The 17,958-nt window shown below is 44.6% G+C and overlaps 1 protein-coding gene across 8 annotated transcripts in view; it reads right to left on the minus strand.

Annotated features, from left to right (window-relative positions):
• Positions 1–17,958, minus strand: part of Dock3 (dedicator of cytokinesis 3) — a 150,544-nt gene that overhangs the window by 12,333 nt on the left and 120,253 nt on the right. For 4 of the 8 annotated variants that reach the window (XM_090323337.1, XM_090323336.1, XM_090323341.1 and 1 more), the window contains 14 exons: positions 16,927–16,987; positions 16,393–16,486; positions 15,847–15,995; positions 12,342–12,428; positions 11,793–11,897; positions 9,433–9,574; positions 8,707–8,873; positions 8,471–8,557; positions 7,863–8,042; positions 7,282–7,365; positions 7,043–7,159; positions 4,688–4,809; positions 3,317–3,455; positions 2,677–2,824 (listed from right to left, as the gene is read on the minus strand). In XM_090323337.1, the coding sequence (XP_090179463.1) occupies positions 2,677–2,824; positions 3,317–3,455; positions 4,688–4,809; positions 7,043–7,159; positions 7,282–7,365; positions 7,863–8,042; positions 8,471–8,557; positions 8,707–8,873; positions 9,433–9,574; positions 11,793–11,897; positions 12,342–12,428; positions 15,847–15,995; positions 16,393–16,486; positions 16,927–16,987 (1,682 nt within the window). The remainder of the gene's footprint in view (positions 1–2,676; positions 2,825–3,316; positions 3,456–4,687; positions 4,810–7,042; positions 7,160–7,281; positions 7,366–7,862; positions 8,043–8,470; positions 8,558–8,706; positions 8,874–9,432; positions 9,575–11,792; positions 11,898–12,341; positions 12,429–15,846; positions 15,996–16,392; positions 16,487–16,926; positions 16,988–17,958) is intronic. The other 4 variants (XR_016533464.1, XR_016533463.1, XM_090323338.1 and 1 more) reach the window with 3 other exon arrangements.

A 17,958-nucleotide genomic window follows, 5' to 3' on the forward strand; every position in this document is an offset into this window, starting at 1 on the left:
TGCACATGGTATCTTCCCCCAAAGGGGAGAAGATGTTCTCAATCTTCCTGGAGTGTCCATTAATGCCTTTCTCCCCAAAACACACATGCTACTTCTCACAATACGAGATAGAACCCCTTCCCCTCCCTAGGCCCAAGCTGGCCTTAGTGATTGGCCAGTAGAAATGTGACAAAGCGACTTTTTAGTACATCCAAGTAATATCAAAGCCTTGCAGCTTCTGTGTTTCTCGGGATGCTTGCTTGTTCTCAGGAAAATCAGTAGTCATGCTGAGAGAAGCCTAGGTCACTTAGTTGACAGGCCCAGCTGAGTTCCCTGCTGACAGCCATCATCTGGGTTTGACCTCCTGTGCATAACAAATAAGCCATTCGAAATTAAAAGTTATTTCCAAAAGAGGAGAAAATAATTTATCTTCTAGTCTATGTACTGCTACTTAAAGTGAGATCAATGCAAATTCCCTAGTAAGCACTTGGTAAGAGCTTGACATATGAGTACACCAGTAACTTCTAATAAGCTAGAAAGATAAAGGCAGTAATGGCCAGCCTACAGCTTCTCTGAAAGCAGCTGTAGTTCAGAAGAGTATCTGGGCTATATCAGTGTGATACAATCTTTATCAACAATCTTGACTCTTGGATCTTAAGAAAGAATAGCCAGATAAAGTCTAAGATATGATGAAGCCTATTTTAGAAACTTCTGGTTAAGGAAAGCAACAACAGAACTCAGCTGGGAGCAGGGGAGGGGCTAAGTTTGTGTCTATAGCTCTACTCAGGAATATTTTCTGCAAGACACTGCTGATCTCCTAGTAAATATTCACAGCTACTGCTAAAGTTTCCTTCCTTTTTATTCCCAAAGCCATCTTTCAGTATGCCCTTCTTTCTTTTGTTTGCCAGTCCTGGGCTTGAGCTCAGGGCCTGGGCACTGTCCTTGGATTTTCTCAAGGCTAGAGCTCTACCATTTGAGCTCCAGTGCCACTTCTGGAAATGAACCCAGGTCTTCGTGCATGCTAGGCAAGCACTCTACCACTAGGCCAAACTCCCGGCCCCCTTGTTTATGTTTGTAATCTTAACAGACTCACAAATCTTTAGTATATACCAATTTGTTGGTTCATCTGTTTAACACTTGAGAGGACCGCTTCCAAGTGTTGGTGCCTCTGGTCTGGATCCCATAGTTCATATGAGGAAGGCAGCATGAGTGGTAAAACGGGCATCAGACTAAAACTTGTATTTCACGTTCAGCTCCTGCTTTCACAGAAATGTATACTAGATAAAAGTAGAAGTGAGAGACTGTCCGGTTCTAATCTACATTTCCTTCTTCCACATGGTCACAGCTTTTCCCAGCTGGTCACTGACTTTCCACTAGGTCATACTGTTTCTAGTCTCTTCAAAGTTTGTGTACTTTAAAGAAAATCTTTCTTTAGTGATTTTCCATCTTGTAAGTTTGTGCCATTTTTCTTTGTGCGTATAATAATGGGAAGAACAGAAAGATCCTGTCTCTGAAGCCTGGCAGCAACATCTAATGGACTAACTGGCAGGCCCAGACCACTGCCACATTCCACGGCCAACCCTAGGAAGACTAAAACTGACATACTACGGCTGATTTCCATTTCAGTGCAAGTATTTCTCTTTTTTTCTTTTTGCTGTTCCTGGGACTTAAACTCAGGGCTCAAGGCTAGTGCTCTACCACTAAAGCCACAGTGCCACTTTCATATTTTCAGAGTAGTTTATTGGAGGTAAAAGCTTTTTTTTTTTTTTTTTGCCAGTCCTGAGTTTGAGCTCAGGGTCTGAGCACTGTCCTTGGACTTTCTCAAGGCTAGAGCTCTACCACTTGAGCCTTGAGCCTCAGCATCACTTCTGGCTTTTTTTCTATATATGTGGTACCTAGGAATTGAACCCGGGTCTTTGTGCATGCTAGGCAAGCACTCTACCACTAGGCCAAACTCCTGGCCCCCCCTTTTTTTCCTGGGGGTCATGGGACATGAACTTGGCCTGGGTGCAGTCCTGAGCTCTTCAGCTCAAGGCTACCACTCTACCCTTGAGCCAAGCCCCACCTCCCATTTTCTAGAGGTTAATTGGAGATAAATTTCAAGTTCTTTTGTGCCCGAGCTGGCTTTGAAGCTTGGTCCTCAGATCTCAGCCTCCTGAGTAGCTAGGATTAAAAGTGTGAGCCTGGCTAGAGGTAAAAGTTTTCTGGACTTTCCTGGCTGGTCTGGCTTCAAACTGTGATCCTGATGTCAGCGTCCAACAGAAAAAGGTTTTTGGTTGTTGTTACTGCTTTACTGTTTTTCTGAGTTGGGTTTTAGCCTTTAAATTTTTTTTTCATACTCTGTCATCATACGTGATTCATTAAGCCAAAAGACTTACTTTTTGCCTTGAGTGGATGTTAATTCTTGCAAACATTTGAATGGGAAAAAAACAAGCCTTCTGCTGGGCTATGTCATTACCAAGGTAGAAAAGCAGTGCTGGTTAGGCAGCACAGTAGCCATAGTAGTAGACACTGCCATAGCAATGTCTAAGCCAGATAGAGACAAGGGTCTGGAGGAAGGAACCCTTGAATCTTGGATGCTAAAAGCACAAATGAACATTCTCCAAGACACGGAGCCCTCTCAAAGGTACAACCATAGACAGAGGATGAGTGGAAACCGTGAAGCCCTCTCCTCAAAGCAGCTCCCTGCCATCTTACCTCGGGCACTGGAAGGAGCAGAGGTAATCATCTGGGATGGTGCTGAGTGAGTGGAACTCAGGCTGGAGGAAGAAGGGCTTGCCTGGGACGAGGACAGAACAGAGACGTTGGTGACTGAGCCCTGGTACCTGGGGTTGTGATACGTGAGCTGCAAAAGGAGAGAAATGAGCAGGGCAGTTATGAATGTCCAGGACTGTAGGGCTAGCCTAGAGTTGGCTTCTTCATGCCCTGAAGTATCTAGACCCAGGGCCGGATGTTGTGTCCTGGGCCTTGAGGGAGGCCAGGCTGATGGCTAGCACTAGGAACTCCCCATACCACCCACTATTAGGCACCCATAGAGGATGCAGAACCTAGCCATCAGGAACATCAAGCAGGAAAGTAAGCTGGCAGAGGATTTCCCATCAGTGAGAGCAGCCAGGTCTGAAACTGGATTTCCTTCTTGGAAAATAAGGCTTGAGGACTGAGACTTGGGAAGTGGTATGTAGAAAGAAGGCAGCCTTGCCAGTTCTGGAGAGGGGGTTTACCAATGCAAAAACTAGAGAACTAGGCAGTGTTGCCAGCCCTCAGACCAGGTCTTCCACAGAAAAGTGAGTCCTCTAGGCATGGTACCCTGCCCATTCTCCTTGGACAGCTCTGGTACCTGCATGTGGTGGTACAGGTCCTCAGGAGCCTCGCCCATGGAGCTGTCGCCCATCATCACCATGTTTCCCGCTTCACTAGACGCATGTGAGGAGAGAGAGGATGATGAATGGCGGCCTGTGCCCATCAAGTTCATGGGGCTGTGAGCAAGAGTGGGGAAATAGGGAGGAATCAGGCCATGGCTGAGAAAGCATGCTGGGAAGGAGGGACAGAGGAGGGATGTGTTATCGTCATCCCTAGCCTTGGCCATTGTTGGTTGGGAGGGTTCTATAGCCAAAGTTCCCATCCGTCTGAGGCTTGGAGCAGTCCTAGGCTTCATTCTGCTGCTCAGGAGCCCAAGACCTGGGAAGGACTACAGTGGACTGGCACAGCTCCACATAGAGCTCACTGAAATGGCCACTCGGTCTGGTAACGTTCCCAGTTTATGGAGAGGAATGATAATCAGGTCAAGGATTTCACATTGCTCTTGCTAAGGGTTTGCTAGCTGAGCCACCGTCTATCCCTGCCCACAATCATGGTGAGATTTTCTCCTGTCAGAGGTGTCTTCCTGGTCCTAAGGCCCATTCAAAATAACTGCCATTGAACTATCTATGCATTCCCTTCAACACCAGTCTTCATGAGCTTGCCATCAGTTTTCCTCTGTCAACACCAGAAAGCCCTCCGTTGTTCTTACTCATTTACTGAGTGGCCACTCTTGTTTTGGGTTGCTGCTCATACTGGAAAATTAAGTGACAGATCTCCCCTCAAACCTTGCTTTCCTATCCTAGAGCCTGAATATCCTCAGCTGAGCTCAGCCAGGCCAGAACTCTAGATTTTCAAGCAGTCACACTTTGAATGTCCACATCTTCACCTTGTTCTTTCCCATAAACTTAACTGATAATCCTTACTGCCCATGGGGTTAAGCCCAAAGACCCCTATGAAGAAGGCCCGTTCACAACTAATTCTGCCCCTGCTTCTGTGCCGGAATTCCAGTCCTTTGCTCTAGCCACTGGATTTTATGAAGTACTTGTCAAGGTGGCTTGTTCACACCTTAAGGGTTCTGCATGTGTCCGTTACTTTGGATCTCATCACAATGCTTTCCTAACCTCAACTTTTTTCTGCCTAGCAAGTTTCTAATTGTCCTTCATGATTTAATTTGATGCTAGCTTCTCTGTATTCCCACAATACCATGTGTACATCTACCACGTGTACACCCAGGATAGTGACTGGGTCCTGTGACAAGAGCTGTGTGGCAGGGCTGTGGGGAGACGGCAAGGGGAGTTAAAAAGGAATGCAAGAATACACAAGTACTCTCTATAACTCTTTTTCTCCGATTGCTGATCCTCCAGACTTACCTGTCTGGAAGGAACCCTCCCCAGTCCTAAGGCCATACCTGTGCCGATGGGTCATCTTGATGTTTTCAGGGCTCATTGGACTATGAGATGCCAGAACATTTCCCCGGGGAGTACTGGAGCCTGAACATGCAGGACTTAGTTTATCCAAACCTGGAAACTCCTGTTGAGAAATGAATGTTTGTTCGTGGAGAATAAAGAATAGGTCTGTAAGGGGTACGAGGGATGAGCAGGCTGATGATTACAAATGTCCAAACAAATGAGAACCATCATCTGAACTGCTGATTTATCTTAGGTGATGATTAAACACTCCCCTAGCTGTACTAGAGTCTTACCAGAAGCCATGTAACCCTGGGTTGACTCAACTAATAGAAAGCATACCTGCAGTAAGCTGAAGTTGGTCTGAGCACAAAAGACTTTCCCTTAATACAAAGTGAAGTGCAATAGGGCTAGAGAGGAGGTTGGAGGAGAGGAGAACCTTATTATTAGCAAGAACATCTTACATAAGGATTGGGGATGTGTTTTACTGGATTGCTAAATGGACCAGTTCTCAGTGACCTGAGTTAAGTTGCCTGTGACATGGTCTATGGGGAAACAGGAAACAAAGTCCTGATGTAATTGAAAAACAGCAGTTCTATTTTGGCATAATTAAGTTCTTACTAAGTACGTAGACTCCATGGTAGCAACTTCTAACCTCAAACCCTCCTGGGTGAGAGCATATTAATTAGTCTATGCCTCTGTGTCTGAAGAAACAAAGCATGACGTCCTACGTTTCCTCAAGTCCTTCACAATCTGTAGTGGACAGGATTCTAAGTCTACAGATGTTTCTGAGCTTAGTCTGAAGAAGTAGCAGGTTTTCCTCTCTTCTAAAGTGCTGTGCATAAGGCTGAAATATGCTTGTGCAGTCTGAGAGGACACTTCTATGTATGCACAAGCACTCTGATGTATGTGGACAAGCACGTCGTGCTTTCTGACACGGTAACTGGGCTGCCCAGGTGGAAGAGCATGATTCCTGTGGCTAGGCTTTAGATTGCCTGGTCCACCTGCTAGGAGGAGGAAGTCTGCATACAGTAGAGACAAGCCAACACCACTCAGGTTCTTTTCTAAGTAGACACTTTCATTTTAAGGGGGCAGCATTTATTTTCTGTACAATTCACCTTGAAACACCATGAGAGAATCCTAATAAGGAGAAATTTTAAGTTCTACAAGCTTTCCTCTGACAAGTATGACCATCATTTAAAATATGACATATTCTCTTCTTTTTACTTTTCATGCTGTCCTTATTTGTGTAGGAACAGGTTAAGACTTGCACTGAGAGACTAGAGGGACTAAGACAACTTCCAGCTTCCGAGAACAAGACAGGTCCACAAGGGGCAAACCCACTGAGTCTGAGTGGTCCAACTACGGCCTCTGTGGCCACTGGTCATCCTTAAAGAGTAACTTCTTGTCCATGAGAGCCTGGTCCAGCATCTAACAGGCCCACTTCCTTCTTCCTTTCTACTCTACCAAGTAATAGGTAATGTTAGTAGGTATTAAGAGTAGAGTTTGATTGAGAATGAAACAGTAGCAGGTAATTGGGATCATAACCTTTGACATTTGGGAGTTAGAGGAAGGTTTCTCTAGAATAGATATGGGAACAGTCCCATGGTTAAAAAAATTGGGTAAAAAATATATGAACAGGAGACACAAGACTATCTGAACCCTATCTATAGCCAGATAATTTCCTGTAAAGACCCTGCCAAGGAAAAACAGTCCTGGAATACAGGTCCTTCATGTGTACCATCACGGGCTAAACACTTCAGTGAGGCTGAAGGGTCAGGCCAGACTTTGGGAGGCCTCTGGGTCTGGTCTAGCCACAGAATATCTCTTAAGAACAGCCAAGAGCAAAGTACTGGGTGCTAAAGGCTTTCTGAGATATGAGCCTGGGTCACTAGACATCACAGAAGTTGAGATGGAGGGGAGAGGGAAGGGAAGAAGGGAGTTAGAGGAAAAGGAAAGAAAGGAAAAGAGAGGAAGAGAGGAGGAGGAGAGAGGGCTGACTCAGGCTATGCCTTAATTCTTCCAGGGTCTTGCAAAGAAAATAATCTCCAAATAGATTATTTGGGAATAGATCCCTTCATGTAGACCATATACTTTAGCTCTTCATCTACATATGAAAACCTCTATTTAATAGCCTAATACATAGAAAAAAGTTTTCGTTTTTTTGTTGCTGTTGTTTGCCCTTGGATCTGACTCCTCCACTGAATGAGCAAAGGAGAGGATCCTGACCATCCTTGCTCTGAATATAGCACCCACATCTACTCCTGCCCCTCTGTGGCTGGGACGGCTTCTCACTCCCTCATATTTTCCTTCAGCGTGTGGCATGTACAGCAGGGGCAGGTCAGAGATCAACTTACATGGTACAGACTGGCCCGCATCATTTGGAACTGATCGATCAACTTCTTATGCAGAGGCCTCATTTCTGGGTGTACAAACTTTTCATGGACTGCGAGCCCAATTCCAAGGACATGGACCTAAGCAGGGTGCCAAACAAGGCCTCTGTGTTAAGCAGGGGAATTGACTTAGGAGCTGCAGTCATCTGGCAATATGTGGCCTATCCCACCAGTTGCAGGCTGCAAAATTCTGCAAACTGTACCTGCTCTTGCATTAGCTCTTTGAGTTGGGCAATTTTCTCTGCATCTCCTGGGTGCTTGGTGATGTAATCTTTATCAAAGAATGCCTGTGAAGAGAAAAGGCCAGGTAAGAAGGTATTTTCCAAGGACTACCTAAAATAGGGCTTCAGAGGCCTGAGTGCAAAGGTGCCCCTAAAAGGCAGCTAGGCTACTTCCTCACTAGTATCTCTAACTTGGCTTGTTTGAAGCTCTGGTGATCAGGGATTTTTTTTTTTTTAAATGCCTGAGGATTGGTGGTGATCAAGTCACCTGAACCAGAATACTGGCCCCAGTGCCTTACAGAGCCTGCATGACCCAAGTAGGGCAGGCAGGAATGATAGCCTGGGTTTGGGGACTAGCATCTTAGCCAGCCTACAACTCATTTCTCATGAAGAGATGGCTCTGGGAGGCCACTTCTATGTCACATCAAGAGAGGATAGCCTCACCTTAGAACAATTTCAAGCCAGCTTAATCAGAAGAAAGCTAACTGGGAAGGCTTCCCAGCTTCCCAACTGTCTTCTTAGCCATCTTGCTTATATGGACCTGGACCAGGGTCCCAGCTTACCTCCTGGTAGCGTGCAATGCCTCCATTGACGGCTGCATCAATGACACCATTCAGGCACATGCTAAGCAGGTTGATATTGCCATGCACCTGCTTGTGTTGATACTGGCTGATCAGGGCTCGCAGCTCCTGGTTCTTATTCTCAACAACCTGGATGGCATTCTCCAAAGGGCTCACCTCCACCTGGTGGCACACAGAACAATCCTCCCAGGAACTATGATAATGCCACACCACATTCCTGAGAGCAGCAATCTATCCCTGTAATGTTGATTTCCTTTGTCCCATGGACTCGGGACTCCCTAGACCCTTTCTACTTTTTTCCTTCTGATAGGTACTTACAGATACCTGGAAATACAACAAGCAGAAAGAGCACTAGCTCACTAAACTCAGAGAGCTCTGGTTTCATTCAGAGAATGTTTTCTTATTTGTAAACTGGGAGGTTAAAATACCTACTGCCTAGGTATGCTGTACGGTTTAGAAGAGAGAAGATACCCAAAGCTCTTGTCACAGGATTGACCTGGGAAGCTGAGGCTAGGCAGAAAAGTTCTTTCTTCAGTCCTTTGAGAAAGCTTCCCAGAATCATGACGGAGTGGCTGTAAAGCATATCTCACCAGTTCTCTCCTCTCCACTTCAAACCACCGAGAGATGCCAGGCAAGCTGTGAGTCAGAGTCAGTGTGGTACGCTCAATCCACAGGCTCTGCAGGGAGGGCACAGGCAAATAGCAGGCAGTTAGTCAAATTTTGCCCCACCCTGCCTAACCCAAGGGACACAGTGCTGATTTCCCAAGAAAGTCAGACTAGCCCATGGACTCGTGAGCATGGCCCCTGCTTTCCAATATTTGTTCACCTTGAATTCATTCTCTTTGTCCTTGGGGCCTTTGTGGAAAGGCCTGTCGTACCGGAACTTCCTCACATTGTTCACCCGATAGAAGCTCTTGACACGATCTGGTACTCTATCCATCTGGAGGACATCCACATAATCTGGAATGGGTGTCACTGCATAGATCTGCAAGTCTGGGCATGGAATGAAGGGAAATCCAGACTTGTCCAAGAGGAAGACCTGAGTAACTGAACCCTGTTAGCTCCTGAAAGGAAAGAAGGTACACTACAGCCCTTGTTCTCTACAATCAGTGGTGGTTGTAACATTTCAGGGGGCCTAAGCAGAGTTAAGACAAATGTCTTCTCCCTTTCTTTTCCTGATCAGCAGAGGTCAGAAGAATGTAGAGAGAGGGTTGCAATGGCTTGGATCTGCCCATAACAAAAGCCCTAATGGGGCCTTGGTCACCCTCCATAATGATTATTCCTAACTGCCTTGACAGGCTTCTCACAGGGCAGGGTGGAGACTACACTGCTAATATTAGCTAGCCTGAGACGCCAGCTTCTTTCTTGCTGATGACAACCAATGGCTAAAGCCTGTTCTGAGGCCTCTATGAAGAGGACATACTTCAGATTTGGGATTGTGGCCAATGTAAATAAAGCTGAATCAACTGTATAGTTGAGGAACAGCTGCCTTGGTTGGACTCACCTCCCAGGAGCCCAGTAATCCCCCCCCCCACCAAGTGTCAAAAGATACACTGAGCATCACACTGTAGGATGGTGTCATCAGGATGGTTGGGGTGCTGCATGGCGACAGCCTGTGGAAACTCGCTGAGCATCCTTTGCTGGAAGGCCTCGAGCCTCTCGTAGTCATGGCCACGGCACACATATTCTTTGTTCTGCCAAAATAGCATACTCTATGCCTTGTCTGTACATGGGAGTTAGTAGTTATTCATCTCACAATCATGTCCTAGGAGCCTCCTCTGTACCAGGCCTGGAGACAGGTACAGGGCACAACACTCAGTCCCTGTCTTAAGAAAAATAACAGTTGAAGAGGAGAGATGAAAGGAGAATTGCACTGTGGTGTGGCAGCACTGGGGGTGAGATACAAGCAGTAGGAGCATGGAGAAAAGACAAATAGCTTACTTGGGAAAGGGAGCAAAGGAGGGCCTGGGATTTTAGAAAACAAAAACAAAAGCAAAACAAAGGGTTTTCTTTTTTGGAAGTTCTAGAAGGCCCACTTGCAGTAGCCTGCTAGAGAAGAGTGGGGGAAGCAATTGTGGTAACAACCAGAGCCAATTGTGTGCCAAGGAATGATTGCTATGGGTGATGCCAAATAAACGGGAAGATCATTGTGTTCTTTTCAATGACACTTTTGTCAGCTGGTAAAACAATCTAAACATTTATTAGTATCCAGATAGTATTAATTATTTGTTGCATTGATAAACCCCTTTGCAAATGTATAAGTGAACCAGTATCATTCTACTTATATGTTTCTTAATACTGTTTGTTATGTCATGTTTGGTTTGGGTTAGTTTTCTCTTTGTGGATTAAAGTCTTCTTGTGGGCAAACCCTGCTATGTTACCTGTCTCACAGCTGGTCATGCATGGATAGCAGGAAGAGGTCCCACTGTGCCCACTGGTGAGACTGCCTACCCCGCTGCCTTATGAGACTTATATCAACAAATGGTGAGGGTTACTGGCCACTGCTCTTTTTTTTTTTTGGTCAGTTGTGGGACTTGAACTTTGGGCCTGGCACTGTTCCTGAGCTCTTCATCTCACAGCTACCACCCCTGAAGCCACAGCCCCACTTCCTGTTTTCTAGTGGTTAATTGGAGATAAGAGTCTCAAGAACTTTCATGCCGGACTGGTTTTGAATGGCAATCCTCAGATCTCATCCTCTTGAGTAGCTAGGATTCAAGTGTGAGCCAATGTGCCAGGCTGCTCTGATTATATTATCATTTTCACACCGATTAGTCTTCCTTTTAGCCTAGAATGATTGCTTCTAGGGAAAATATAAGCTAACTTAGTTCACATCTGAAATTGGTTATCCTGGACTTCTACAGATCCTGTGAACTTTCCCAGTTGCTTGCTGAGATTTGTGGGCATTGAACTTTAGGAAGGCATTTGGAATTGGGACATTCCAACAATCAAAACTAGTCTTAGGGTTCTTTATTTTATTTATTTATTTTTTAAGTGGTACTGGAGTTTGAACTCAGAGCCTCAAGCTTGGTAGGCAGGCACTTTTGCCACTGAGCCACATCTCCAGCCTTATCTTAGGTTAGAGCTGAACAAACTTTTATGGCATATAGCTTATAGGCTCTCAAGATAACTACTGTTTGAATTTATGGGTTGTGCTAAATAAATAAAATCACATACTGCCTCTGGACTGAGCCATGGTGGACATTCTAAGGGTAGGCAATCTACAACCTGTGTGTTCTGCACAATTTCCTATGAAACCATGATCTCTATGGGCAGTGCCTCTCTCTTTTTCCCACAAGCACCAATTGAAATTGTTTTCACCAGCTGCTTTTCTTATATTTAAGAACAATGCAAAAAATACAGAATGGAATGGCACTGAACAGAAATTAATGTGGGGATGAAGAATGCTTAGGATGCCCAGGTACTGAAAGGGAGCAACACAGTTTGCTTCCTGATGATGTATGCCATTTCTTCACTACAGGAAAATGACAATCAGGGTACTGTGAATTGGTCTGATGATGGCACTGTGAAAGGCATAAATAGACCAATTTGGAAAGCCAGCCTCAAGTTACTGACGCTGCCAAGAAATTATTTTCTAGAGAAAAACGGCCCTGTCCATGATAGACAATATATCTAGCTAGTTTTGATTCCCAAACTTACATCCTTCTTGAGAAGAACTGATTATAATCTCAGTCAGTCTAAATCTTTTTAGGCACTCACATTTTGGGGACATTAGAACAAGCCAATGCTATAGTCTTGTCCCAGCACTGATCTCTCTTTTGTCAACTTCCATGATCAAGCTATATGGGTCAATCCTTTGAAAAGATGTATTCAGTAGACTAGGCTAAAAGGAAGAGTGTAAGTTATAAATGAATTATGGGTAAAAGCTCTTTGTGACCACCTGAATGGACTCACCCGAAGGAAGAAAGGAAACTTCCTGCCATAGAAGCCAACCCGAAAGAACTCAGGCTCCAGGCGCTGTTGCTCTATAATGTTGTCATAGTAGCTGGCTTCCATTTTCTGTGAACAAGAAAGGTGATTGCCTTCAGGTTGGTTTGACTGTTGTTGGTGTCTAAAGAAACTTCTAGGCCTACCTAACACAGTCTTCTAAGAAAGGGATTATGGAAACTCAATCTAGGTAAGAAAAACAAGTCCCTAGGTATGACCAGCCTTCCTTTGGGAAAGAAGAAATCCTCCTTCTTCATCACCACCTGACAGGGACAGGCAGGGGGGAGTACATACTCGTTCTATCCCCCATCCCCCCTCTGGTAAGGTCTCACTCTTACTCAGCTTGCTTGTTTGGTTGATGCTTTACTATTTAGGAATCTTGACTTCTACTTCTCCTGTACTGTCCAAAGCACAAAATTAGGGGCCCATTTCATTCAGAATGCTTGCTCAAACTTGATGCCATGAAAGTCCAGGCACCTTTGGACACAGCGGGGTAGAGAATGGGAGAAAGCTCACCCGAATCCAGCTGAGGCTCTGATAATCATAGAGGCTCTCATACTGACATGCCAGCTCTCGGCATAGTGGGATCCCAAACTCCCAGCTCTGCATCAGAAATAGAAACAGTGATTCCATACTTCAGGCATCCTCAGAACGGTCTAAGCCCACATCAAATACACCAGAGAACACAACAAAAGGTCTCCTGATAGCTCCACTCATATAAAGGAACACAGGCTTCAAAACCAACTTAAGGAACATGGCGCCCAGCACTATAGCTTTCTAGATGAAGCATAGTTTTCCGGTCTCTACTCAGACGTTGCTGCCTCTAGGCCTTTCCGGACTAACCTTTCAAGAACAGGTACTGTTCTGTACATGTTTTCTGTTACTCTTATTTAATTAAAAACTTTATTATATTAGTCTTTTTTGTTGTATTAGATAAACTGCATGGGAGCAGAAATTATTTACTTTCGTTTCAGACTCTAGACTGGTGCCACATACTTAAGGAAGGGAACCCTGATTATAACATTAGAATCATTTGAGTTCAGGAAAAAGTAAGACAATCAAAAGGAGGAGGCTACCAAGAATTCAGTAGTAGGCCTGACAACTTCCTTTATGGAAAGACTTGACGTTTAAATTAAGATGTAAATTGACCCTTGGCCCTGTTAGATTTCAGGCTGTTTCTGTGAGTGTCTTCTGTTATAATAACAAGCCCATCAACTTGAGGAAGGCCGCAATGGAATTCATTAAAAGGCAATATTGTTCAGTGTGTGTGTGTGTGTGTGTGTTACTAAGGATTAAATTCAGGGTTTTAAACCTGTTAGACCAGCACTCAAGCACCCCTGAGCTATAGTTCTATCTTCTCCATTCTTAATACAGTGTTTTCTCTCTTTTGGTTGACTTGGAATCATTAGTTTGCTTGATTTTTCCCAGACTCTTCTCCCAACTTCTAAATACCTATGTAAATTTCCTCAAAACTTTCATGTAGAGAGTACCTAGCATCCACCTTCAATAATGACCAATGCAAGATCAATCAAACATGATGTTTATTCTATCCTCCCCATAGTTTCCTATGCAAATCTCTTATCATATAATTCTACCAATAAATACTGCAGCCTGATCCTTAAATAATAGGACTGTATTTTTCAGAACTACACTTTAAAAATACTATTTGAGATAGCACAAGAAGAAAACCAATCTCCTTTGAGACTGTATTTTTCTAAAACAGCATATTATTTCTATCCTTTGAAGAAATCAATGCCAGATGGACTGAAACTGCAGGCCCAATTAAAAAGACAAATAAGACAGAATTTTAAAATAGAGCCTGGCTCTCTGCCCAATACATTGACTTTGCCTCAGTAAGCTAGAAAACCCCTTGCACCATCACATCAGTCCTCTTTCGACCTTCAAGTGCTACTTAAGCAGGCTGTAGCCAGGGAGCTCTAACAGTATGCCTGAAAGGCGGTTCTCTGGGGGTAGCTTAGCTACTTCTGGCCAGTCTGTTAGGAGTTGCCTATAGGCTACTGCTCACTTAGGTGATGAGGGCTCTATGTGGGATTTATAATATCACTGTTTGCTGACAGTGGTTCCCAGCAAAACAGGTCTTCAATTTGGATAAATGTTCATCTGTCTTTTTGGTACCTTAGCCCTAATTTGTGACTCTGATGATCTAAGGTACCTCCCTCTCTCTCAGATCTTTAGAGTATAGCAAGACTAGGAGTTTAAAGACATTCTGCTAGTCTTAGGGTGTGTAAGGGTTTTTGAGAGCTGTCTCTGGACACAAGCAGAAAATGTTCTGCAAGTACATACATCCTTAGCTATTTGTTCTTTGCTTCTCTTCTTTAGGTAGGATACAAGCTAACCATAAAATCCATTGACTTCTCCCAGCTCTGGAAGATTGTGTGTGTGTGTGTGCGTGCGTGTGTGCGCACGGTAGCTCAGCTACTCAGGAGGCTGAGATCTTAGGAGCGTGTTTCAAAGCCAGCCTGGGTATGAAAGTCCGTGAGACTTTTTTTTTAAATTTTTTATTGTCAGGGTAATGTATAGAGGGGTTACTGTTACATTCGCCAGGTAGTAGGTACATTTCCTTCTCACACACTGATACCCCTTCTCATGGTTTTTGTCCTCATTTCCTTCCCCCCACCCTCTCCCAATCATAGTGAGACTCTTATCTCCAATTAACCACCAGAAAACTGGAAGTGGCTCTGTGGCTCAAGGGGTAGGGGTGGTAGAGCTTAGGGACAACACCTAGGCCCGGAGTTCAAACCCCATGACCAACAAAAAAAAAAAAATGCATCTTAACCCAGGAAGTTGCTTCAATGCAGGCTAGGCCCTGGTGTTCTACTGAGGGTCAGCTCTCCCAACTAGACAAGGGAAGAGGAAAACTTCAGGGACAGCAGGGTTGAGGGACTTGAAAAATGTCCCTCATGAAAGTTATTCCAATTTGAAAAATCAAGGTAGAGTTTCTGGAAGAAGTGAAAATATATACAAGAAGTTGACCTGTGAAGCTTTCTGACTTCTCCTCCCTTCCTAGTCGGCTGGGGGCTTGAACTCTGGGCCTGGGCGCTGTCTCTGAGCTCTTCAATGCAAGGCTAGCACTCTACCACTGAGCCGCAGCACCACTTCTGGTTTTCTGGTGGTTAACTGGAGATAAGAGTCTCATGGAGGCGGGGAGGGTAATGGGTACCAAGACATGTGAAAGGGTATCAATGTATGTGAATTAATGCACCTTCTATCTGGCAAATATCATGTAACCCTTTTACTAATTACAATTAAAAAAATTAAAAAAAAAAAAAAGAGTCTCATGGAATTTCGTGCTCAGGCTGGCTCTGAACTGTGATCCTCAGATCTCAGCTTCCAGAATAGCTAGGATTACAGGCATGAGTCACCAGCACCTGGCCTCTCCCCTTCCTGACTACAATTTTCTGTCATGTTTTACACATTACTCCATAGTCTGTAGTCAGGTGTAATCCTGATGTCTGATGCACTGTTACGGTGTGGGATGAAGAGGTGCTCATTATTACTCACATGTTCTACCAGCAGCCAGATCAGGATTACTCTTAACTCTGCACTATGAACCCATAGAAAGAAACTAATGCACAAAAACCATCCATATCTACGGACACTACGCTTATGTTCCTTATGTGCAAGCTTGCCGGGCCTGTGGAAAGCAGCGACTCCTGGTCAACTAATGCCAGGAAGACAGGCCTAAATCCAGACCAGTGAGAGGCCCTAAGTCAGCATGGTAGAGAATTTGGGACAGCACTGTGTGGATCAGTAGAACTTCTCTTCTGAACTAGGCTATGCAAAAGTTTTTGCAGCTTTAGAACGGTTTTTGTGTCTCACTAGTGTATCCTCTGCCAGTCCTGGGCTTGAACTCCAGGCCTGAGCACTGTCCTTGGGCTTTCCTCACTTGAGACACTGCACCACTTCTGGCTTTTCTATGTATATGGTACTGAGGAATTGAAAGTGGGTCTTCGCGCATGCTAGGAAAGCACTCTATGACTAGGCCAAACTCCCAGCCTACCTTGCCTTTATTGAAGTAGTGGATGATCTTCCGGCACAGCCCCTCTTTCCGCTGCCACTCTGTCTGGGATGGGTAGTGCAGGAACTCCCGCAGTGGCCGATCCTCCCACTGCAGCAGCTCACAGTAAAGGAGCAGCGTGAATGCAGCCTCTGTGAGGAAAGACAGTATAGAGGCCCAAGGCTTCTTTTCAGGGACTCAGAAGTAGCCTGATACCAAGGCAAGGTATGCATAGGCCAGGCTTTGGAAAGTCTAAGAAAAACTATCCAGGAGGAGTGACACTGAGCTGAGAATGCTCTGAACCTGCTGCACCAGAATGTCCTCAGAGCAGTGGGTAGGATGGAAGGGGAGTGTATCAGCCTAAGACAGTGGAGGGCATAGCAGAAAGTAGAAGCTTTGCCTGTTTTGTCTCTAGTTACCACAAAGCAGCTGAGGAGAAGGAGGAAGGTGAAGGGATAAGTTGGGTCCAACCCTGTTCAAATCTGGGCAAGCACCACTTTGGAGCCTTTCTCTGTCCATATCCATCATTCTATCTTCAAGAAGACTTACCTGTATAGTTTTCAGCCTGTAAATGCATGTCACAAAGCTTATGGATGTATCGGATATACATTTCTTCTTTGTTAATTTCAGATTTGTAAAAGTTCTGTGTGAGAGAAAAAAATACACATCAGGTGAGAAAGTCTGCCACCATTTAAGCCCTTGATATGCTGAGCAGCAGGAGGAGGAGAGGTCCTGGAGACATCAGAAAATGGACCAGTCAGATTGAATACTTGCTGGGATTGAACCACTGGTGGCTCTGTAGGAGTACTAATGTTATGAAAGAGGAAGTGCATCAGAGATTGGGGATTAGGGGAGGATATAAATCAAGGTATATCAGGACTGGTGGTACTTTTCTAAGAGGCAAGGCTAGAACACTGAAAAAAAGTTCTACTCCTTTCTCAGGTAGAAATGCTTCTGATAAAGTTCAGGCCTCCAAAATACCAGTAAAATTTTAGGTCTTGTAACCTATGTGTAGAAAGCCAATCAGGGCACGATGAAACTATTCCCTTGGGTAGACTGGGGGAAGAGCCCATGTCCTCTCACCATTAGGTTAACAGTGCAGCCCATCTTCTTGTTCTCTGTTTCCTCTCCTTTCATGCAATCCCTGGGAGGGAAAACACAGATCAGCGCCTGTGATAGGAAGTACTACTCCTGGGGCAATACATGGAAAAGAACTGACAAAATTTCAGGTAGGATGCTGTCCAATAGAAAGTGCCTCTGCAGATGAGGATGCTTTGTATCTATTCATTCCTGGGGCTCAAAGGTTTCCATTTTAATGTGCTTCTTGTTCTGATGGCAGAGTGCAAAGCTTAGATACTATATCAGGGCATTAAGTTGCACCCAACAATATCCTAAGCATAGGAAAATGTGTCGGTAAAGGGAAGACAAAAGAAACACGACCCCACCCCCACCCCTGCAAAAGGGAGGCATAACGTCCTTTTTAAAGGGCATTTCATTTTGTGGGAAACTATTGAATAGTCCCATTGAACAATAGCTAAGACCCTCTACTCAAGGCCCTAACTTCAGAATCCTGTAACCATAGCAACCATGGCATGGTGGATGGGATCACCAAATAATTAGTATTTCTTGAAACCCTTTGGCATTTGTATAATATATAGCATTATTTCTTGGAACTAGGTTTCAAGTCGGTCCTTCCTATCTATTCTTCGTCACCTTTTTCTTGTGTCCTAAAAGGCACCCTTAGGCACCACTTGAATGCTGCTGAGGATATTCAAGCTTCTGTAGTTGATTCATTGTTAAAGGTTTGGGCAACTTCAAAAGCCACGACTGGGAAGCCAGGCTTTCATGAAAATTTTCCAACCCATGGACTATTTCACCTAATCTGTTCATTTTGGGAGAACAGAAATAAGACTTCAAGCAAAGAAGTAGTCATGAAAAATGGGTGACCAAAAAGTCATCCTTGGTCTTATTTTTGTACATGTCACCCTGCTTATCTGCCACATGGCTCTGAGAAAGGTCTTCATTAAAACATTACAGCTGCTTCCTGTCTTGCGTGCCCATTCCTGAGCCTTGGCTATGACGGATGGAAGATCTGATGGTGGCATATCCCTGGGA

Source organism: Megascapheus bottae, chromosome 32 (assembly GCF_031878675.1).
Source record: "Megascapheus bottae isolate mThoBot1 chromosome 32, mThoBot2.hap1, whole genome shotgun sequence".
Lineage (NCBI taxonomy): Eukaryota > Metazoa > Chordata > Mammalia > Rodentia > Geomyidae > Megascapheus > Megascapheus bottae.